This window comes from Leptodactylus fuscus, chromosome 2, assembly GCF_031893055.1.
Source record: "Leptodactylus fuscus isolate aLepFus1 chromosome 2, aLepFus1.hap2, whole genome shotgun sequence".
NCBI classification, from domain to species: domain Eukaryota; kingdom Metazoa; phylum Chordata; class Amphibia; order Anura; family Leptodactylidae; genus Leptodactylus; species Leptodactylus fuscus.
In genome coordinates this window covers 134,145,661-134,170,500 of record NC_134266.1, presented here as the reverse complement: position 1 = coordinate 134,170,500, position 24,840 = coordinate 134,145,661, and the positions used below count along the sequence as shown (strand labels likewise).

Here is a 24,840-nt window from a genome sequence, read left to right as displayed (position 1 = left end):
TACTTGAGACTAGGATTGAGAGGAAAGCCAAAATTTATGTGTTTTGGCTGGAGTGACTTGTATACAGTACCATATCTGCTTTGTTAGTACCAGGCCTTAGTTCTGTGAATATACTGATGTCATACTTGGTTCTGTATAATATGCTGAAGCTTAAAATACATATTTTTTTCATCATTATTTGGAGGAGATTGAACATGCTTGCTACCTCCATTATACAATTTATTCTGAATTCTGTATACTCTTTTCTTTGAGCAGACCATCCCTATGAAAGACCATTTTTGGTCCAAATTTGGGTGGTAGGTTCAAAGAGGTTTCACTGTATCAGTATGGCTGGAGGTGCCACATTTGTCAGCAGAGATATATGCACTCATCGACAAAAACTAAAAGAATATGGTGTATACAGCCAGTGACCTGTCCTAAACAGCACCAAACAACTACATTTTTGAGCAAACAGAGAGACAATGTAACAAGCAGGTGACAATGAGTGGAATTTCTCGTGACAGTGACTGCCCTCTAGTGAAGAAAACTACTCCGAGATCAAACACAAGTATGTACCAGTTACAAATTTGCACCTTTCTTCCACAAGTTTCTCTGACAGCATACTAAGGGTTACATAATATATTCTCCAGATCTTCTAGTGTATAGCTTGAGTACGCACAATGGGGTATATTATAAGACTAGGCCGTGTCAATTAAACAGGAAATCACTGAGGAGCACGCAGGCAAAGAACACATGGCGTGTATAGAGGAATAACTGTCTGCTCTGAACAACAAGCCATTCAGTTCCCACTCCCTCCTACTGAGGTGCTCCACAAACGTTTGCTCAGGATACATCATCCTTGTTTCTGCAATACACGACATACTCTCGCTTTCACTGGTTTGAAGCGTTCTGAGACAAGTTCTGAAAAGTTATATTTTTTATTCATTTTTAATGATTCGTGTTTTTAAAAATTAAAATATGATTTTTTTTCTTTCCCAATTTTCAGTACAATATCAACCTTTGAGCAAACTAAAGCTAATGCTAATTTTAGTAGAGTTCATAAGAAAGACAAGAAGGGACTGTGGGAATTCTACATCTTACCTGACCTGATATTTGGAAGGAGGGGAGGGTACCTTCTCCCACCAGCCAATTGCCCACTTTTCCCACCTAGCCAGCCTATTTCATATTCATGGAATCTCCTCCTCCCTCTAACCTTACCCCATCTCAGTGTGTCAGAGGGCTGCATCCCATATCTTCCAGTATTTGGGGTCTGGCAACACAGGGCTAGCTGGAGCTCTAGCCTTGCTAGTAGGATTTTTAGAAAAGCCCGTGTGGCTTCCCCTCCCCTCACTGCAGGTCCTCTGGATACCAGAAGCTAGCACCATGGTCAGTGTATGGGGAAGCGTGCAGCTCTCTGTGATACTTCATCTCGTCTGCCTTTCCCTGGCACAGTTTGTAAGTCTATTACATTACATTTTTAGAACATATTTTGGTGATGATGAAGAGGAAATGGTTATATTGACATTGCATAGCTGCATTATAATGTATCATCCTTGAAGATGTAACTTTAGCTTACAAAATTGTTTTCTTTATAGAATTGTTGCTGCGGTTCCATCTCTTACCCTCAATTGCAATATATTTCCATTAACTAATAGAACACCTGAGTTTATGGAGGCCTGTGATAATCTCATGGTGGTATAGGCCATTATGTAACCCATGAAGGACTTATTAAACACAAATCTATTTTATGCAGGTCTATCGAACCACTTAATACGACACCTTCAGAATACAATGGAGTTAAAAGTTGCTATTACCTTTTGGTCTAAGTTGAAATAATTGTATGTTGGCTGTAGAAGTCATAGATTACATTGTAATTGATATGGACATTACATTTGCATTTACGTGTTCTATATAAATTGTACTTATATGTGATATTTGTTATATTTGTGTTGTACTTTATCTTAAAGATATAAATTGACATTTTCTAATATTTGTAGGCATCATGGATATTTCAATTGGAAATATATGTTGCCAAATAAAAAGCAGTTTAAGCGACCTGTTTCTGGTATATTAAAATGCACACCTCCCCCCTCAAATACCTGTAGATTACCTGTAAACTTGCAAATAAGATATCATTTTAGTTTTACTCTTTTGTTAAGACGGAGTTATATTAATATTTTCAGTACATGTATTTCTGACAATCATAAAATCTACTAGTAGTATTCCATAGATGATTTCGTCTCCTAGGTTTCCCAGACTCCTTTTTGTACAGTGATCCATAGTCTGTTTCTACATCACTGGATTTCTAGACAAATTTGCTGTTCACAGATCTAGAACCGTTTGGAAGTTACAATAGCGTACATATTCATCATCACCCATCTTTGCCAGAAACAGATGTAAACAACAAATAATGAAGTCAAATTTTAATAAGCAACATGTAGTCCACATTATATAGGTGTCAACTTTATATCTAGAAGGTATTTATAGGTAACAGTGCTTACAGCTTGCTTCCCAATATACATAAGAATTCCTGGAGGAAAGAGAGGGAGTGTGCTGACTATGAGAAGGTGATTGTAGGTCAGGAGGCAGGAGGAATGCATAATCCTGAGACATTTGGCATTCATATGTGAGAACAAAGTTTGCCATTCAGGAGTGAGGAGTCGGATCCTGTTCCCCACACACGCACAGAGCCCCTCAACACAAACAAAGAAAAGGATGGAGTGAAGGCAGCTTGCTGACATGAATGCTTAGCTAGTCTTATTACAGTATTCTGCATGGGATGCCTTGGAGTTTTAGCTGTATTTTATAGCCAATTTAGATGTATGCCGAAAATATATGAACAGAGGCCATTACTACATAGTATTCATCTTCATTGATATTGACACATAATGTGAGTAGTTTTATACCAGCTCTTGACAGTATATATTACACATCCACAGTAGTATCAATCATATTAGAAAGTATAAGGCCTCAAAACCATATGTTTTAACTTCTTATCAGAGGATTATTTAAACTACCATAAGTATTCATAGACGTCACCTACAGTAGCAGCCATATTGTTTGAGGCTTGCTAACTCTGACTTTATATACTGTCCTTTATTACCGATTCCGATGACCACCGACTATAGTAGGAACCCTAGTATATGAGGCTTGTTAACTCTGTTCTATACATGTTGTCTTTTACTACTTTAATATGAATCCTATCATATGTATTCATGAATGACATCTAACTACAATAGTAGTTGTACTATACCCGGTTTGTTAATCCTGTTTTCTACACTGCTAATGGGAACACAATATTCAATCGAAGAATTATTTTTCATGAATGAGTTAATATGATCTATTATTCAGAATTAATTGCTGAATTACTTAGATGTGGTTAAGCCACTTTTATTGTCATCTGTTGTGGTGTGACAGAGAATGTCACACATATATAAGTAGTAGGTTGTCCACATGGATCTTTTTCTTCGCTAGATATACAAGTAGTAGGATGTCCAAATCGATCTCCTCTCATTAAATATATATGTGGTTGGATGTCCACAATGATCTTCTCGAACTAAATATATAATAAGTACAGTAGTTAGATGTCCACATGGATCTCTTCACACTAAATATATAAGTAGTTAGATGTCCACATGGATCTCGTCACACTAAGTATATAAGTAGTTAGATGTCCACATGGATCTCTTCACAATACATGTATAAGTAGATGGATGTCCAGATAAATCTTCTCACAGTAAATATATTATAAGTACAGTAGTTGGATGTCCAAATGGATCTCTTCAAAATAGATCTACAAGTAGTTGGATGTCCACATGGATCTCTTCTCATTTGTTTAATTAACTGTAAATGTGCTGTATTCTTCATATAATAACCTTAAATAAATAATATTGCAAATAAATGAAAGCATTACGGTATGTTGTGAACACTAGAACATCACAAACCACACACTGCCTATGTTATAGCCCCAAACATATTATAGAAAACTAGAAATTAAATCAATCAATCAATCATGTCTAATATTCACTCCTGTCCTTGATTCACTGGTCTGAATATACATTGAATAAGAGAATGTTATGCATTTTATTTGTATAGCTATGCCCAAAGGTTCTCCTTCAGTCCCTCTTTCATGGAGAGAATCTGCCAGGCCTCTGTTCATTACCGTTTATCGTGGTTTTACAGCTATTCCAGTGAGCAGTGATAGCTAATGCTGAATATTTTACACACACTGAAAACGACTGTACATGTGCGACTGCCAAATACCAGCTTATCACTCTATTAAAATTCCTCCATACAAAATGTACAGAATGGGTTGTGAATGAATTTAACCCTTTCAACCAACCCTGTCCACTCAAGTCACAGCGCTCCCGGAAATTATCATATGGACGTTATTGGCATTTTTTGCATTTTTATTTGGAATAGTTCATCATTACCTAGATATTACACATGCCTTTGAGCCAACTGTGAATATTATGAGGATGTTAACAGGATATATTTCCATGCTGTCTACTCGAATGCATCAAAGTGAATGAGAGCCGTATTTTATCTATTCGAACATTTAACTAATCTCTAATGTATTTTTCCTACAGGCTGGTCCTCCAGGTCCACCAGGGCCTCCTGGTCCACCTGGCCCTTCAGGGATCCCGGGATCAGATGGCATAGATGTGAGTATACAAACCTGGAACAAAGAGCCTCTGTGTGTACCAGACAGAATCTGAAAACTTCTTAAAAATAACCACTAGATGGCGCACATAGACAGTAAATCTTCATATAATCTCATCTACACATGAAGACAAGTCATGTAGTAGTGTTGAATAAGTTATGAGGAATATCCAGCTCTGCAGATTGTTTTATTAATATAATAAGGTGTCGTCTTTACCGTCTTTTCCTATCAATATTGTATTGTAGACCTCTTGAAAACATCTTTACCCTTAAATTGTTATCGAAATGGAATGTTTTAGTACTAAAAATATAATCAGCAGCAACATCATATCAAAAGAAGGATCCTGTGTACTTTCCTTGTATTTTATGATGTTTTCTTATTTTCTCAGTTACAATAATGAGCTATTCAATAGGTAAAAAATTCTATACAAAAAGCTCAGAATGGGTAAGCAGCAGCATTCCCCCCCATGGCTAATGTTCCCTCACTGGTCACTACTTCTATCACACAGCTAAAGGCTAGTCAGTCTAGCCTTAGTCAGTTTATGCCGTACCTGGCATAAACTGAGGGGTAGCTTTTTTAAAATTGGCTGCTACCTATTGGTTTACTCCAACAGGTAGGGGCTGGTGTTTTACTCCCCAATCCCTGCTCCTGTTCAGTCTGACATTTGCTTCTTCCTCCAGAGGGCACTGCAGCTTTCTTCTGTGCCCATGCCCTGGAGGCAGAAGGGTAGGCCAGATACGACAGGAGTGGAGATTGGTGTGTAAAACATTGGAATAATTAAGCAAGTAGCGGCCGAATTCGTGCAGCACCAGGGGAGGTGAGTAAAACTTATACTCACCTCTCTTGGGCACCCAACAGTTCATCAGCATCCTCTTGTGGCCTGCGTCTGACATTACATGCCATGGGTTATTAATGAGGCCCAATCGCAGGCCTTAGTGGTGACCTCCACATCAGACAGAGGCCTTAAGAGAAAGTTGAGGACCAAAAGACACCATGAAGATGTTAAGCAGAGTTGGGGCAAGGGTATAATTGTGTGCTATTTTTCCTCACCTTCCCTGGTCCTCTCCTTATTATATTCTACACTTTGAGGAGACACCAGAATATAATAGTGCTTCGTGGATGACGAATTCCTAAAGGTTTTAGGGTTCAGACTGAGTTTGCAGCTTTTAGAAAATGGCCTACAATTTTAATTAGGGGGGCCCCATCATAGAATCATTTCCCTTGTATTCAAAGAGCCTAGAAGTAGGCACTGGTGGGGTACTAAGGCAGTATTGGAAAGGGAGCGATGCGCAAAATTTTAGTTTTTTTTAGCATATTCTGAGCCTTTTGTAAAAAATTTTTACTCTACAGAGAAACCTTTTAAAAAGGAAATATTGCAACACTGAACTTCCAATACATCTCCCATACTATCTCTCTCTGTGGGTAAAAGCCACGGGGAAGAAATTCAGACATCTTGTGGCTTAACATTGCTGTATACAAATAACTTCTTATCTTATGCCCCTTTTTCACTTGTACCATACCTACTTTTTTTTTACTTGCAACACATCTTAATGTACAACCAAACAACCAACAACCTAAAAACCTGGCTATCTGTGATGGGTAATAGTGGAACGGTTTTGAGGGTAATACCTCACATTTACCTGTAAAAGTGTACAACCATTGCCACTACTACAGATGGGGTGGGTTATAGCAACATGCAGCAGCTGGAGCCAGGGTCGGATTGACCCAGCAGGAACAGGTCAATCTCCCGGTGGTCCCTGTGCCTTTAATAGGCCCTACTAGATCCCCACTGTTTTTTTTAATAGGCAGTGGAGTACTGGTAACGAGTGATGTAAAAACTGCAGTGGGTGCAACCGGAGAGGTGCAGGGTCCGCTGGAAAGGGCCAGGGCCCCGCAGCACCGTGATAGCATTTGGGAAAAGCTGCCCACTATACATATTGTTAATGGAAAGGGCCCCAGCATTATGTCAGCCTCTCTACAATAGTGCTTTTATTATACACTGCATCTTCTTTAGGGCTATTCCAGCCTGTGACTGAGGTCAAGTGCCCCAGATGCCACTGCTGGGGCCTGTGATTGGACTCAGGCCAAATCACAGGCCCCAGCAGTGGTGTCTGGGGTGCATGACCTCAGTCACAGGCAGAATAAGTCCAAAGAGGATGCAGAAGACAGCTGTATGGAGCAAGGATGCATAGGACAGATGAGGTAAGGTGAGTATAAGTGTTTGTTATCGCCTCCCCTGGGCCTCTGGGGTCTCAGTCTATAATAATAGTACTAAAACTAATCGGAGAGCCCAACCTCACAAAATTTTGTGAGGTTTGCCTAAAGCAGCTTAAGGAGGACTCTTGAGAGCATTTTATACTGTCTGGGGCTACTGTGAGAAGCATATTATACTGTGTAGGGCCACTGTGGAGAAAATAATACTATGTGGGGCCACTGTGGAGCTTATTATACTGTGTGGGGCCACTGCAGAGCATATTATACTATGTAGGGGGCCACTGTGGAGCATATTATACTGTTTGAGGGCCACTATTGCTGTGATAGTGCCCTAATAGTACCCCCAAACAGGTAATAGTGTCCTACCAATATAAGCAATGTTATTAACTGTTGAGGGGCACTATTGCTGTAATAGCTCCCCCTCCGCAGGAAATAACTCCCCCTCCCCGACATGCTGTACTATGAGTGTAGTTTGAACTATAATTATATTCTGCTTACCCTTCATTTATGCAGCACCCAGGACCTTTTCTGGCTCACTAGATGTATGCATCTTTTATTCTGCTCCTGGGAACATGATGCCAGCTCTATGGTACTACTGGGACCTGGGAGCACAATAGAAGATGCACACATCCTGTGTGCCAGAACAGGTCCTTGTGAAGGAACTTTCCAACCAGTTCCATCTTTCCTACCAGTACACAGGGGTGTAAAAACCCCATATTGTGCTGCTGTTAGGACTAAAGCAAAACAGATTAACAATGTAAATCAACACTTGTCTTCAGTCAGACAGTCAGCCTATGAAATTTCCAGTGTCTAGAGACAAACTGTAATTATTGAAACAAAAAAGATTTTCAAAGATTGATAATAACTTGCAACAATGAATGTAGTTGATTATCATTAATCTCATTGAAAGATTTATTAGAGGGCAAATGCTCATTACTTCTTACAGCTTGTAAACTAGGGAATATTTCCATCTGTACAACGCCTTTAACCAATGAATCATATGATGAGAATGTACCTTCAGAGGGCATGCTCTCCAAAATCTAAACAATACCCTACTATTCCCTTCACAGAGACAGTGGGGAGGAGGGAAGAGTATGTATGTAAATGGAAACAAATGGAAGCAGAATGGTTGGAAAGTTCCTTCACAAGGACCTGTTCTGGCACACAGGATGTGTGCATCTTCTATTCTGCTCCCAGGTCCCAGTAGTACCATAGAGCTGGCATCATGTAGACAAGTGTTGATTTACATTGTTAATCTGTTTTGCTTTAGTCCTAACAGCAGCACAATATGGGGTTTTTACACCCCTGTGTACTGGTAGGAAAGATGGAACTTTTAATCACAATAATAGTTATTACATCATTAGCTAGCTTCACCAACTAGACTGAAACACTCCTTTTGATTTAGTATAAAATTATAAATCTCAACATAGGCAAAGGTGGGAAACTTATGCTACTGTTAGGACTACTGTAAGGGACTACTGTATGCTACTGTAATGGAAACAGATTAACAATCAAAAACAACACTCCCTTTACATCTTACCAGCAGCACAATATGGGGAATTAGCGTGAAGTTCTCCCACTGAGCGGTTCTTCCTGAACAGCAGAGCTCAAAATAGACTGCCCAAAGGCTGTCACCTCTAAACTGCGCAAATTCATCCTACAATGGTTGATAATAGTATTACGCAATCCCCAAGGAAAGAAGACTGGTAGAGAAAATAGATCTTGAGGGAGACCACCTCTATTAGAAGTGGAGGGGTATGCATAACCCTCTTAGTACAATAGACAAATCCCAGTGGGGAACGGAAATAGAATCTTGAAGCCATAGTCTGGAAGCCCTCTTAAAGAACATTTTAACAAAAAAATTGTGATATGGGGATCTGCCCAATCTGCCCAGAAGGCAGAAATTGCTGCTAATTGTATTCTAAATGCAGAGATGTCGAACCAGTCGATCGCAATGGACGTATGGGTCAATTGCGGGATGCCGCCAGGCATCCCCGCTGTCTGCTTCTTCACAGCGCAGGCTGAGAGTTATCTCTGGACACTGGCAGGCTGGGGCTGCGGCAGCCCCGCCTGCCAGTGTCCGTAGATGACTCTCAGCCTGCACTGTGAAGAAGCAAACAGCGGGGATGCCTGGGCGGCCACCTTTCACGATCCGCCAGGCCACGCCCACACACCCCGCCCACAGGCCCGCCCGGCCCCACCTACAGGCCCACCTCGGCCCCACCCACAAAAACGCCCCAGCCCCGCCTTAAAATGGCATCTGAGAACTGTATATTAGATAAGGGCTGGTAAACCTCTAGGCTGTCAGGTTGAATTATTGCAGATCTGGGAAGAGTTGAATACCCTGAGACACCAGATTCTGCACTGGGGGGGAGTTTCCAATAGCATACTTGACTCATCTGAATAAGCTAGAACAGGACAGGCTAAAACAGTATGATGGCACTTTATGTGGCTTGGTCTTGTATGATTTTCATCAATACCCGTCAATATCATGAAAATTGTAGGGAAAATATACTCCAGCCTGAACCTCCCTGGGATGGACAGTTTTTCCTCCTGGTATAGAGAACAGAAGTTCCCCACCTTAACTTCGAACCTGGTTGCCATGTGATCCACTTCTGGTATGCTCCACCTTTGAGTTATCTTGAGGAATACTTCCTGGTTCAATGACCACTAACCTGTAAGAGGATGGCATGGCCTCAACTGATCTCCCACGACACAACACGAGTGAGCCTTGGATGTATACTGCTGACAGGTGGGTTGGGCTCTTTTTTGCCCAGACTAGGACCCTGCTTACTTTTTCTAGATGTGTCTGGGATCTCGTGCAACCCTGTTTATTGATATACAAACACAAAACTGGAACAGGCCAGATGGTTTATCGACACTCAACATATCCAACTACAGGTTCAAGTATAAAAAATATATACCTTTATTAACACAATGTTAAAAATTATATACATCAATATAGAAAAATACACATATACTGGACAGATGCAAAACACCGTATAAAACAGTACACATAGATGAATCTTAGTGAAATAGTATTGCATATATATATATATAGTAAGATGAACTACACCTGATGCAACCTCCACAAACAATTTATTAAATAATCACACTACCCGAATGCAGCTAAACTACTCTCCTAGTATTGACTAAGCATGTATATAGTCATAATGTCCTGATTGCAGAAAGAACACTCTCCTTAATTCCACATAAAGTCAGAAAATGACCAATGATATGTATTTCTGAAGCAGGAACAGGGATAAACCCATGTTTACAACATATTGTCATCAGGGAGGCAGAGCCGCAGGTATAATGCACACATAATGTAAAATACAATAAGGATAGGTCTACATCAAGAAGAAATATGCCATCTTACCCATATAGAATAGCCTTCTACCGGAAGAAGGCTTAGCGTGCCGAAACGTGCGTCGGGCTGACAAACAGACACTAGGTGTTCTTGCCTTACATCACAGTGATTCTATATGGGTAAGATGGCATATTTCTTCTTGATGTAGACCTATCCTTATTGTATTTTACATTATGTGTGCATTATACCTGCGGCTCTGCCTCCCTGATGACAATATGTTGTAAACATGGGTTTATCCCTGTTCCTGCTTCAGAAATACATATTATTGGTCATTTTCTGACTTTATGTGGAATTAAGGAGAGTGTTCTTTCTGCAATCAGGATATTATGACTATATACATGCTTAGTCAATACTAGGAGAGTAGTTTAGCTGCATTCGGGTAGTGTGATTATTTAATAAATTGTTTGTGGAGGTTGCATCAGGTGTAGTTCATCTTACTATATATATATATGTGCAATACTATTTCACTAAGATTCATCTATGTGTACTGTTTTATACGGTGTTTTGCATCTGTCCAGTATATGTGTATTTCTCTATATTGATGTATATAATTTTTAACATTGTGTTAATAAAGGTATATATTTTTTATACTTGAACCTGTAGTTGGATATGTTGAGTGTCGATAAACCATCTGGCCTGTTCCAGTTTTGTGTTTGTATATCTATGTTTGTGGTTTAAGACATGCTAGGTTTGAAGGGCTTAATGAGGGAGGGAGGTAGGACTGAATTATGATGGGTTATACCTATTCCTCCAATAGACGTGCTATACTTTTGGTATATTTACCTGTTTATTGATGTATATACGACCATGGTCATGTTGTCTGACCTCAATCAGACATCCTTTCCCTTTTATCTGTGGAGAAAAATGTAGAAGAATGAGGCGGACTGCCCTGAGCTCTCTCCAGTTGGACGACATCTCTCTCTCCAGGACGCTCCAAGTACTTTGCACAGGATTGTCTTCTAGATGAACTCCTCATCAACAAGGTCCAATGAGCTTGAACCATCCTTGACATGGTTCCACCATTTAAGGGAATGACATATTCTCAGATAAAAGGAGCACTTGTCCAAGCCACTGACTCTGTGGTTCCAAACCTTCAAGATCTCTGCTTGAAGCCACTTGTCTAGGTATGGCACTATGGAGATTCCTTTGGTTCTGAATTCTGCAGCATATGCTAAGACTACCTTGTAAACATGTATGGGACATAGGAAATTCCAAATGGGAGTGTGGAGAACTGCAAAAGGTGAATGTACTCTTTGAGGGTCACCACTATTTTTAAGTACTTAGCGGAAAGCAAAATTAATTGGGCTATGAAGATACGCATCCTTCAGATCTAAGGTCACCATGCAATCTTCTGTCACTAGTTTCCATGCAGAATTTCCCTTTTATTTATTTAATGTAGATTGTCAGCCCCACATAGAGCTCACAATGTACATTTTTCCCTATCAGTGGATCTTTTTTTTTTTGGAATATAGGATGGAAATCCACGCAAACACGGGGAGAACATACAAACTCCTTGCAGATGTTTTTTTTGCCCTTGGCGGGATTTGAACACCAGGACTCCAACACTTCAAGGCTGCAGTGCTAACTACTGAGCCACTGTGTGGCCCCTTGGAATTTCCCTTTTATGTGTCAATTCAAGTACCTTAAAGTGGTTCTCCCATCTCAGCCTTTCGGCCAGGCTGTATGCAGTGTCTGCTTCTCACTTCCTGTGTTTCTGTCCCTGCTTTTCTATTCATTGGAGTACAGTGAAAATTTGGCTACCTCTATATCCACCATAGGCAAAGGACCCCATTTCTCCAACTGCTCCTCTTGTTTGGGAAAGTGAGAACCATGCCCTTTTCCAGGCACTTCCATTCAGCCATCATAGCCTTAAAGCGATTCTATGTCTAGAATACCCTTTTCAAACTAAATAAACGTAGGAATAGCATTAAGAAAGGCTATTCTTCTCTTACCTTTATTATTCTGATCAGCGCCGCCGTTCCTTAGAAATATCTTCTTTCTTTCTTAGGCAAATGAGTTTCCTCGCAGCACTGGGGGCGTTCCCCTGCACTCAAACAGCACTGAAGGCGTCCCCAGTGCTGCTTGAAAACTCTCCAGTGATGGCCACTGTCCTCTTCTCCACCTCCTGCCTCTGCTCTCGCGATCCTCTTCTCTTCTACAAAAAGCGCCGACTGCGCATATCCATCAGCGATTTTCCTGTGGCCTCTCCCTTTTGGCGTACAATACTTGGTAAAATACTTTTATATGTTTGTAGTTCGGTATTTTCAGATGCAATGATACATAAATTAGGTTTGGTTTTGTTTATCTTTAATTGGGATCTAGGCAAAGAGGGGTGGATTTTTAGGTTTTTTCATAGTTTTTTTTATTTTTCAAACCTTTTTAACAGTTCTTTATTGTTTTATTAGCTCCCATAGGAGGCTTGAACCTGCAATCATTAGACCGCTTGTCCCATAGACTGCAACACAACTGTATTGCAGTCTTTACGAGATTCATAGTGTGAATATTGAGTTACATCCCTATGACAGGCTTAGGATCCTTCATAAGGCTCCCAGCTATCATGGGTACTGGACGGTTCCCATGATCTCTCTGTATGGGAGCTGTACCGTAAACTAAATGTAACATTGCAGGGGAAACCATAGGAGTGTGCTTTTTTTAGTCTTTGGGGCAGAAATAGAATGGTTAGTGCCTGTAATCGGAGCAGACTGATTGCAGGCATTACTGTTGGGTCTCTGATCAGCTTTAGAGCAGCCACCATAAAGACTTGGCATCCACCATACTAATATGGTGGATGGAAGGGGTTAAAGATCTTTTCCAGGCTTAAAATATTGACGACCTGTGCTAAAGATAGGTCACTAATATAAGATCTGTGGGTGCCTGACACCCCCATTGCTTAACTGTTCTCAGCAGCTGTTATGTTCCATTCAAATGAGCGATAGTTGATCTACAATATCTGGTTTTGCCGATACACAGAAAACAGAGCTGTCTGCTTCCTACTCCATTCTCTGTATATGAGCTTCTGAGAACAGCTGATTGCTGGAGTTGTCGGAAGTTGGACTCCTACAACCTACTGATGATCTATCCTCAGGTCATTAATATTTGTAGTCCTTAAAACCCCTTTAATGATTGTTAGGCTGCCTTCACACTATGTAAGGCTCCACTCATTTTGTCCATTTTACACGTGTAAAAAGTAGTGAGCCATTGAGTTAAATGTCTTAGACGTGTACTTTTGAGCGCGTATTTTTGAGCGCTCAAAAATACGCGCTCAAAAACACGTGCTCAAAAATACTCAATGAACTCAATGGCTAACTACATTTTACACGTGTATTTTTACACGTGTAAAATGAACCAAAATGCGCAGAGCGTTACTTCATGTGAAGGCAGCCTTAAGATACAGACCTACATTTCTGAACATGCATATCCCAGCTTTTGGTGTAAAATGCAGTGTTACATCAGAATGTATATTGTTTTTCTCACTGCTCATTTTGAAAAGTGAAAAGTGATGTCTGGTCTCAAGGGAGACGTCATTTAGTCTAATTGTCTTAATTAAAGCAGAATATTGCAGTCTTACAAAGATTTTTCTGCCTGTCTAAGCAGTCAAAAATGCTTGTGACCTTTTATTATGTATTTGTCGCAAGTCTGCAAAACTACCCTCTCCAGTTTGATGGGCATAAAATAAAACACAGCAAAAGCTATCTTTTGTGCTCCTATTGAAGTGAATGGGAGAGGGGAGTGCATCTCTGTCCACCAGGGGGTGCAATTGTTTTTTTTTTTTTTCCTGTGGATGATTTCATAGTGGGACTAAAACAATCAAGTTCTCAGGAAAGGTAGGGATCTCAGCAGACCCCACACATCAGTAATTTATCATCTGTCCTATGGTGGATAAAAGGAGCCTGCCAGTGGTAAATTGGTTATAAACCTACAGTTCCTTGGTCAGCCATGTTCGTTCCAGATAATGTGGCTGTCACCCCAATCATATTAGCTGGGCCACACACTGCTATCTGAAAGCAGGCTCCACACACTGCTATCTGCAGTCTCCAGGTGTTGAAAGGTACGGCAGTGGATGGGAGGCTGCTTGAATAAGCTGCTCCTATTCAAGTAATTTCCCAAAACTCATGGTAGAGAAAAAACAAGGAGAGTCACGCTCCAACTGCTAGGTTTTTAACTACATGTATTTGTTCCAGAATGTCCTCTGATGACTTGGGGACGAATGAATGGGTCCGAAAAATGACTGCAGGTTTCCGTCTCCTGTCCAGTTTTGTGCAGGAAACGGAAACCTGCAGAACGGAGTCCCGGGTGCAGACGTGAACGAGCACTAAGCAGTCTCCTACATACATTTTAAAAGTACTGCTACAATAAGAGCAAATTCAGTGCATGGTCTGGGTAACGTGTTCTGAGTGATGGTCATATATCAAATGATCTTGTGGGTATGGGACATTAGGCCTGCAATTTTCTGTAACTCACAGTACCATAGATCATTCCAATGCAGTGAGTTTTAGGCGCAGAAAGTTACAGCAGTGGATGGGGATGTGGAGTGGATGAGGAGCGTGTTTGGACTGCTCCTACTCAAGTAATTCTCTGGAGCCATCGCTATACAGTGGATGGAGCTGCTGTGCTGCTCTTATTACTTGAATAGTAGCAGACTGCATGTCATCGCTCACTGCAGTAGCTTCCAGTGCCCAGATGCTGCCAGAATAGTTGATCTGTGCAGGGCCCGGGTTTCCCATGGCTGCTGAGAACAGCTGATTGGTTGATATACAGGGTCTTGGACCTATGAATAAGTCATCAATATGAAAACATGTACAGTCCTATGAAAAAGTTTGGGCACCCCTATTAATCTTAATCATTTTTTGTTCTAAATATTTTGGTGTTTGCAACAGCCATTTCAGTTTGATATATCTAATAACTGATGGACACAGTAATATTTCAGGATTGAAATGAGGTTTATTGTACTAACAGAAAATGTGCAATATGCATTAAACCAAAATTTGACCGGTGCAAAAGTATGGGCACCCTTATCATTTTATTGATTTGAATCCCCCTAACTACTTTTTACTGACTTACTGAAGCACAAAATTGGTTTTGTAACCTCAGTGAGCTTTGAACTTCATAGCCAGATGTATCCAATCATAAGAAAAGGTATTTAAGGTGGCCAATTGCAAGTTGATCTCCTATTTGAATCTCCTCTGAAGAGTGGCATCATGGGCTACTCAAAACAACTCTCAAATGATCTGAAAACAAAGATTGTTCAACATAGTTGTTCAGGGGAAGGATACAAAAAGTTGTCTCAGAGATTTAACCTGTCAGTTTCCACTGTGAGGAACATAGTAAGGAAATGGAAGACCACAGGGACAGTTCTTGTTAAGCCCAGAAGTGGCAGGCCAAGAAAAATATCAGAAAGGCAGAGAAGAAGAATGGTGAGAACAGTCAAGGACAATCCACAGACCACCTCCAAAGAGCTGCAGCATCATCTTGCTGCAGATGGTGTCACTGTGCATCGGTCAACTATACAGCGCACTTTGCACAAATAGAAGCTGTATGGGAGAGTGATGAGAAAGAAGCCGTTTCTGCACGTACGCCACAAATAGAGTTGCCTGAGGTATGAAAAAGCACATTTGGACAAGGCAGCTTCATTTTGGAAACAAAAATTGAGTTGTTTGGTTATAAAAAAAGGCGTTATGCATGGCGTCCAAAAAGAAACAGCATTCCAAGAAAAACACATGCTACCCACTGTAAAATTTGGTGGAGGTTCCATCATGCTTTGGGGCTGTGTGGCCAATGCCGGCACCGGGAATCTTGTTAAAGTTGAGAGTCGCATGGATTCCACTCAGTATCAGCAGATTCTTGAGAATAGTGTTCAAGAATCAGTGACGAAGTTGAAGTTACGCCGGGGATGGATATTTCAGCAAGACAATGATCCAAAACACCGCTCGAAATCCTCAGGCATTCATGCAGAGGAACAATTACAATGTTCTGGAATGGCCATCCCAGTCCCCAGACCTGAATATCATTGAACATCTGTGGGATGATTTGAAGCGAGCTGTCCATGCTCGGCGACCATCTAACTTAACTGAACTTGAATTGTTTGTCCAAAATACCTTTATCCAGGATCCAGGAACTGATTAAAAGCTACAGGAAGCGACTAGAGGCTGTTATCTTTGCAAAAGGAGGATCTACTAAATATTAATGTCACTTTTCTGTTGAGGTGCCCATACTTTTGCATCGGTCAAATTTTGGTTTAATGCATATTGCACATTTTCTGTTAGTACAATAAACCTCATTTCAATCCTGAAATATTACTGTGTCCATCAGTTATTAGATATATCAAACTGAAATGGCTGTTATAAACACCAAAATATTTAGAACTAAAAATGATTAAGATTAATAGGGGTGCCCAAACTTTTTCATAGGACTGTACATGCATTTTTCATCGGGTTTTTCAGTTTTCTGCTGCGGAAATTGAGTTTTCTATTGAGTTTTTCATCATGTTTTTGTTCGAGTTTCTCATGTGCAATAAAGGTAATTGAAAGGCTATGTTGAAAATCCTAAGGAATTATGGTCCTCTGATATTTAGGCCGGGGCCCCACGGGCCGGAAACACCACGGGAAAAATTGTGGCGTTTTACAGTATTTGCAACGTGGATGGGATTCATGCGAATCCCATGCCAACTTTGCAGAAAAAATTGCAGCACAGACATGCTGCGATTTCCAAAACCGTTGCGGTTTTGAAAATCGCAGTATGTCAATTATATCTATGGAAACGCCGGCGGATTTCCCATAGATATAATTGTAACAGAAAGTCCGCAGAGGAAAACTCTGTGAACTTTCTGTTCAAAGCGCTACAAGAACCGCAATGCGTTCATGCCGTGGTTGTTCCCGTGGGGCCTTAGCCTTATCCTCAACCAAGCAAAACAGTGAGTTTTTGTCTGTGGTACTTGATGCTTTTCTGCAGCGTTTCTGTGGTGTTTCCGCAACCCATTTATCATGCTGCGTTTTTGCTACGGTTTTCACACTCTCCATAGAAATCTATGGAGGGAAAAACTCAGCGTTTCCGCAACTATAATTGACATGCTGTGTTTTTCGAAAACACGAATGTTTTTCAAAAACGCAGCTTTTCCGCAGCGTTTTTTTCCGCACTGTGGGGCTAGGATTAGACAAAATTGCATTCACTATGCTGGTACATTAAAACACAGCGTTTTTTTCTGCTGCATTTCTGCAATGTCCAAAAATGCTGCGTTTCCACCCAGTGGGGACCCATGCTGCAGAAACGCAGTGTTTTTTGTTGAAAATTTCTTGCTGTTATTGTTAGGCTGAGGCCCTACGTTGCGGAAACACAGCTTTTTTTGTTACAGAGTTTGTTGTGGTTTTTTGAGCCAAAGCCAATAACGTCTACAAAAGGAATGGGAAATATCTAGAGAGTTCTTATACTTTCCCCTTCTGCTTATTCCACTCAGGGCTTTGGCTCAAAAAAACGCAACAAAATTTGCAACTAAAAAAGATGCGTTTCCACAACATGAGGCCTCAGCCTTAGTGGTAGGACCTTCTGCAAATTATTGTAAATATATGAGTATAGACGAATAAGTCAAATGTTGCAGGAGGTCTAGCCCTGCCTATATTTCTATCTGAATTTCAATTTATAACTCAAGATGTAGTGATAAAGTTAGGGATGATTAATGAAGTCAAAATAAATACAAAACTTCACCTTTATTAATTATGTGCTTAAAAACATATCTGGGATAAAACAAACTCGTGCAACCAGGTGCTATCTTGTGATTAGTGTTACTGAGGTTTAAGATAACATATATAAGGCCTCGTTCACACGGGGCACGGGACCGCGTATTTTGGTCCTGATTTTGACGCGGGAAGCCACGTCAGGATGGGACCGAAATGTGCCTGCTGCGACTGTCGTGGCTTCCCACTCCGGAGTAGGCCCAAATGAATGGGCCTAGGCCGGAGGGTGCTGCCGCGAGGCAGACGCCGAGGCTGATTCAGACGCGGAATCCGCCTGAAGAAAGGGCAGCTCGCTTCTTTTTTCTGCTAGCAGGAAAAAACCACTAATGGAAAAAAGGACGCTAGCAGTCTGCATAGACCTCTATTGTGAGGGTGCAAATTTTGAGGAGGATACAGTGGCAAAATCCGCCCCCTCTTGCCCTGTGTGAACGAGCCCTAACACATGTAAAGTGTCCGTTCACTGTCAACTATTGCTGCAATATACCTAGGAAATATGTTATTTCCTTCCTTTTGACTTACAATGACCCAAAGACAATAATATAGGCCACAGAGACTTTTAAGAAGAGAACCTATTTGACATTAATGTCAGTTCACTTAATACGGCTATTGAGGGGTGGGAATAACAGCGTAGGTGGGAGGGGAAGGGGTAATAGCTTTGATTGTGATATGCTGCACAATTTCCCTTATGTAATTAAAAAGGACATAATATTGCCTTATATTTGTATAGTCTCAGGAGCCCCATCTAGAGCCAATTCTCTATATGGACACGTAGTCAGCGACTTACTAAGGCCATGTATCGCCCAGCACCAATCATTCAACTGATGGGATCTGTCTATAGTCAGAAGCTAAATTGGTCTATAGTCAGAAGCAGAATTACGCTCTAATAAGGGCAATATTACCAACACCCCATTTCCTCCCAGCACCCACACCTCAATCTGACGCCTATAATCAGAATATATGGATCTTTCCCTCAATGCTAAAGAGTTAAAATTAAAACCTCCTACGCGTTTTACCAACATCCTATTGATGTCCGATCTTCAGGGAATAGATTAGCGTGACCTCAGTCTGAGAGTCTGAATAGCAAGTTATTATAAATATAGGCTGGACAAATTGGATGGTAAAACCCAGCTGTGAATTTGTTTATAAAAATTCAGGTGAAGTAACAGAGAAATGGTACATTGCAGATTTAGAAGAAAAATACTCCAGAATTCCTAATTCATGCGGAATGCAAATTTGTATCAAAATGGACAATCAGGGGACGTGAGAGGTCATTTTTAAGCATAATGCTATTGTGGGCCTTCTATAATTTAGCTTTCAAACGTGTGGGTAGCCCTTACTAATAAATGACTCACTGGCACTAATATTCATATATTTTTGACCACTTGATATTTTCCGGTAACAATACTGTATACACAATAGAGGATATTCCAAGATCGCACAGATGGCTCCTCTTTTTCTCAGCTAATGAGATTTCTATGAGTGTAATTTAGTTCCTTTCATCTTAGAGACATTGGGTTCATTGCTTCCTTCATTGGACTTGTTTATAAATCCATCCATGCTGAATCATGGTGTGTGGGTGGTTAAAACCTGGAACTGAGAATAGGCTAAATTAATTCCAAAGGTTTACAGAAGAGGAACGTAGCAATATGATAAACAGTCACAGAGGCACTAGAGTTCCTATTGAAAATGTAAATTTCATTTATCATAGATTAACACTGAATATTTGCAACCATGGAAGCTAATGACCTAGTTAGAAAACTTATCAAACTAGTGGTGGGGAAAATGGAACAGCGTGACCCATAGCAGTCAATCTGCGATCATTTTCTAAAGAGCCTATGGAATATTAGCGATGGACACTGACTGTTCATTGTGGATAACTGCTCCACTTTCCCCTTGCGCTAGTTATGATAACAACCTCCAGTAGGATTAAAATTAGATATCTGGCATTTCACAACTGCAATAACAGCCATAGTGAAGCTACTAGAGATGAGCGAACACTATTCGAAACAGCCGTTTCAAATAGTGCGCTCCCATAGAAATGAATGGAAGACTTTGCCAGCAGCCGGCTGCTTAACCCCCCCACGTCCAATGTCCATTCATTTTTATGGGAGCGTGCTATTCGAAACGGCTGTTTCGAATAGTGTTTCGCTCATCTCTAAAAGCTACCACAATCTGTCTAACCCTCACTGCATATAAATGCTGTTTCAAAACAGAGCTTTTCTGCTGCTGATTTTTTTTCTGCAATGTTGTGTCGGCATTTCCGCCGTGGCCAAAAGGCTGTATCTTCACAAAAAACCTAACAAGGTTTTCGAGGTTAATGATGATCAATTGTTAGAATAGGTCATCAATATCATATCTTTGGTGATCCGATCCCTGGAAGCGCCATTGATCAACAGTTTACAGCAGCTGCAGCCACTTATTACAGAGAATTTAGCAGGAAGCAGATAGCTCTGTTCTCTCTGTAGTGGCTGCTGGTGGTTACTGTAGATCAGCGTCCATTTGCTTTAATGGTACCTGAGCTACAGTGAGTCAGTCCGGGCACTATACAAGAACTTGTATGGGAGCTGAGTTGCAGGTACTTGGCTCAACCACTACACAGAGAACAGAGCTGTCTGCTTCTAGATCCGTTCTTAATGTATTTTCTGACTCCCTTGGCTGCTGTAAGTAGCTTATTGGTGGAGACACAGGGTGTTGGACCCATTAATATCTTATGCCTGGAAAAATCTTTTAAATGTAATGATAACACCAATGTTTATAAACCAAATAATTTAAGGCTATTTTTCTCTAATATGTTAAACTTTCCTTGTGTAAATGAGATGTACTGTTACCCATGGGGCAGTCAGGATGAATTAAGAGATGGTTTATTAACTGACCTCTGCTTCTCTACAGGGTGATAAAGGGCCTCCAGGAATTGGACCTGCGGTGAGTACCAATTAAATAAGGGATTTAATCCTTCCTACACATAAAGGATTTACCTTAGCCTTCACCCTTTGATTACTTAAGAGACTTCACGTCTTTTGATATTTAATCCCACTTAAACTGATGTTTTTTGTCCATTTTACATGTGGTGTTATTACTAAATTGAAATTGAAGGCATAAACAGAAAGACATCACATTACATATTCCTGTTGATAACATTTTAGTTCTAAACTATTAATTATTAAAAATTGTAACCACATGGAAAACATAGTGAGTCACCTATCATGAAGATGCATTCATTTACATATCTTCAAAGTGAAGCTTCATTGTTTGAACCTCTTCAAAGAATATGTTTAGCGATTATGTACATTAAAACTCCCTAATATCATGTTTATATCGGAGTACTTTCACAATTAAAGGGAGCGTTAAAGAAAAATATCCACCTTCACCCTGCAATGGAGTAAAGGCTGCCATATGTGGCATTCTGTTGTCACTTTAAAGACAAGTAATGTATATTGATTTTACTATGATTTCAGTATCAGATATAGAAAACTGTACAAGAAAATCAATTTATACATTCAACAGGACATGGTCAGATGATCTGTACAAATGCAAACACAGAATGTGGTGTGACCTGAGCCTTATCTGGCCTGCATGCTAATGAACTTTCGGGTGGAAAGATTAAAATGATAATATTATTATGCAATTACCGTATTCAGAATTTTGCACATAAAATGTACTAAGAGCTACTGTTTAGTACATAGAGGGAGTTTCTTATGGTGCTGATCCATTTTTTTAATATAAAAGTTAGAAAGCCATAGAATGTTTCTATATATTGAATCTATTGTTTTGACTAATAGCTCGTCTTTTAATTGCTGTCATGCTATATGTCTTTAGGGTGCAAAAGGAGAACCAGGCATCCCCGGGCCAGATGGACCTCCTGGTGAACCTGGAATTGATGTAAGTAGGAGGAGGAATTCAGGCTTAGGCTTCATTCACACGTCTGCATCACCACGTCTGTGAAAAGCAGAGGAAATGTTTAATTTTCTATATTTTGTATGTCTCTGGGTCCATGATGTGAACTGCTTTTTTTCACTGACCCACAGTTTTACATTGATGTGATACATCAGCAACAAATTAAAAAAGGATATGCTGCCATTGCTTCCATTACGGTTTGCAAGAAAGAACTGATGTCTGAATAAACACATTGAAACGAATAGGTACCTATGGGCATCATACATAAAAAAATAGGCCTTAGGTTTCACTGCGTTCCAAATTAGCATGCAAATTATATTTTTCTCTGAATTTTCCTAAATGGTCATTGCAAATGACAGCATATTGTTCAAATCTTCAACTATTCAATCAAAATCCACTGTTCCAAGTTATAATGCTGATGTCTTAATCTGATGAATTTGTCTGGCAGAAACCTTCCTCATTATGCCTTTATCTGCACAGACCCATCTGTACTCTGAATCAGCTACAAATCTCTTCACAGTATCATGATCATGCTCAAGTTTTCATGAAATATCTAATGGTTTCGTACCTTGTCCAAGGCATTACTCTATTTGGCTTTATGGCACCAGAGAAATCCTTTGTTCCATTATTGCTTGAAACCTGTGGTCTGCTTAATAATGTGAATTGTCCCTGTTACGCACTAGCATTTGAGTCTCTGTACGAGACTCTGTCCCCCATTCTGCTTAAAATTGGCATAATTTTGTTGGAACCCAGATGGATACCTGGAGGACCCCACTATAGTCTATTCTTAACATTGAGAAAGCACACCTTTTTTTGTTGCAGATTTTGCTGCGTTTTTTTAAGCCAAAGACAGGGGTGGATTTAACAGAAGGGAAACCTCTAAGTGCTTCCTTTACAATTTCCATTCCTTTTCAAGCCACTCCTTAGCTCAAAAAACTGCAGCAAAATTTGCAACAAAAAGACTTTACATTGTTGAAAAGTGGAGCCTTAGCCATAGGCCAAGGCCCCACGTTGCAAAAATGTGGTGTTTTGATGGAAACGCCACAGCAAAAAACACTGCATTTTACATTACCTGAAAAGTGAATGGGATTCTGACATCTTGCAGTGGAAAGGCTGCAGAGTTTGCAGAAAGGCTGCAGAGGAAAATGCTGCAGACTTTCTGTGATGAGTTCTGCAGAAAAAAACGTGATGCGTTCCCACTGTAGTTTTTTCTGCAGAGCTTTTTGGCTGCGGCTTGCTATGTTAGGCCTTAGCTATAGGTAATAGCTATAGGCTATTACTATTAGCACAGGCTTTGGGCCTATATGGTAATATCCCAGACCAAGTGACCTCTGGGACATTATCATACAGGCCCGAAGCCTGCTAGGATTAACATCGGTTCTCGGAGCGGTGAGTAACACTGTTTATTATGTTCCCTCACCTCCCCTTGTGTGCCGATTATTATACTCGGGGGTCTGAAAAGACCCCTGAGTATACTAATAGCAGTAGTGGATTGGGGCCTGCTCAAAGCCGCCCTCCGTGGCCTATAGTAGAAGGGGAAGCAGGTGCGACAGTGAGCAGGCCCGGGGAGGTAGGTAAATAGGCCGCTACCTGCTGGGGAGCATCCTATTATAAAACAAAAAAAAAGGTATGTTACTTACCAATCTCGCTGCTGCTCCTGCTGCCGCCTCCTCTTCACCCGGCAATAAGATGTCTGCGTATCAGCGCAGGAGACGTGTTGACACCGCCTGCGCTGAGACGCAGAGGCCTAAACCAGCGCAGAGGTAGGACCGCTCAGTTGTTTTCAGAGCGGCCTTCTCCAGTGCTAGTTTAGAAAAATAAAGAAAAAATTGCCCCGACTGCTGCCCCCTCTGGAGTGCTGCCTGAGACCGCTGCCTCACCTCGCCTCATTAGAGGTGCGGAGCTGATTACTAACCTGTAATTTTCTGTTTTTTGGTGCTGCGTGTAAATTGAGTATAACTACTATATTTTCCATCATTAGTATCTAATATTTTGTAATAGAAAATATTAAAATATAAAACAAGTCTAAAAGGATATTGTGGTATCTACAACCAAGACATTTGAAAGGCACATGCTAAACCCTTAGAGATTCCAATAACCACACAAACACTTTGCATTTCTTTGACAAGTTTGTTGTACATACGGTGGGAGAAGCCAGACCAATTGCAGGACCACACTCGCCTGCCACCATCTTACCTCTTTGTACCAGGACAGTCACTCCCACTGCTACGACTATCCCTCTGGGAAGCCACTGGACCATCATCCAGCCTTCGTGACTGCCCAGGCCCAAATTATCAAGTGGATTTGTGGTGTAACTAATGAAAAATATATCCACTTCTGTCCTGCTAGACATTGCAACACTAATAACCATGTGGTTCCACCTTAAAGCCTTCACTTATCTGGCCTTCATCTAGCTACTTCTAATGCCTCTCACCCCTAGCTCCATTCTAGGGATGCACTGATCTCCCTTAGGGTTGGTTCACACTAGCGCTTGTATTCCATCCGGAAGGAGTCTGCATGGACACCTTAAGGCCTTCACTTATCTGTCCTTCATCTAGCTACTTCTAATGCCCCTCACACCTAGCTATATGCTAGGGATGCACTACTCTCCCTTAGGGTTGGTTCACACTAGAGCTAGTATTCTGTCCGGAAGGAGTCTGCATGGACACCCCCTGAACGGAATACAGTCGCAAATGCAAGCGATGTGCTGGCAAAGCACACGGACCCCATAGACTATAATGGGCTCCGTGTGCTTGCCACGCACTGCCCGCATGAATGATTCGTGTGGGTAGTGCGCGGCAAGCACACGGAGCCCATTATAGTCTATGGGGTCGGTGTGCTTTGCCAGAACATCGCTTGCATTTAAGATTTTACTCCATCTGGGGGGTGTCTATACAGAGTCCTTCCGGACGGAATACAATCGCTAGTGTGAACCAACCATTAGGCAGCCTATTAGTGTGCAAGATCGACAGGCCTTGTGCAACATCTAAGGC

At 40.9% G+C, this 24,840-nt stretch overlaps 1 protein-coding gene across 1 annotated transcript in view; it reads left to right on the top strand.

Annotated features, from left to right (window-relative positions):
- Positions 1-1,219: 1,219 nt before the first annotated feature.
- COL9A2 (collagen type IX alpha 2 chain) overlaps positions 1,220-24,840 on the top strand; it is a 60,654-nt gene continuing 37,033 nt past the window's right edge. Inside the window, exons 1-4 of the mRNA XM_075264675.1 lie at positions 1,220-1,434; positions 4,569-4,643; positions 20,843-20,875; positions 21,770-21,832. Coding sequence (XP_075120776.1) covers positions 1,363-1,434; positions 4,569-4,643; positions 20,843-20,875; positions 21,770-21,832 — 243 coding nt within the window. The 5' untranslated portion in view covers positions 1,220-1,362. The remainder of the gene's footprint in view (positions 1,435-4,568; positions 4,644-20,842; positions 20,876-21,769; positions 21,833-24,840) is intronic.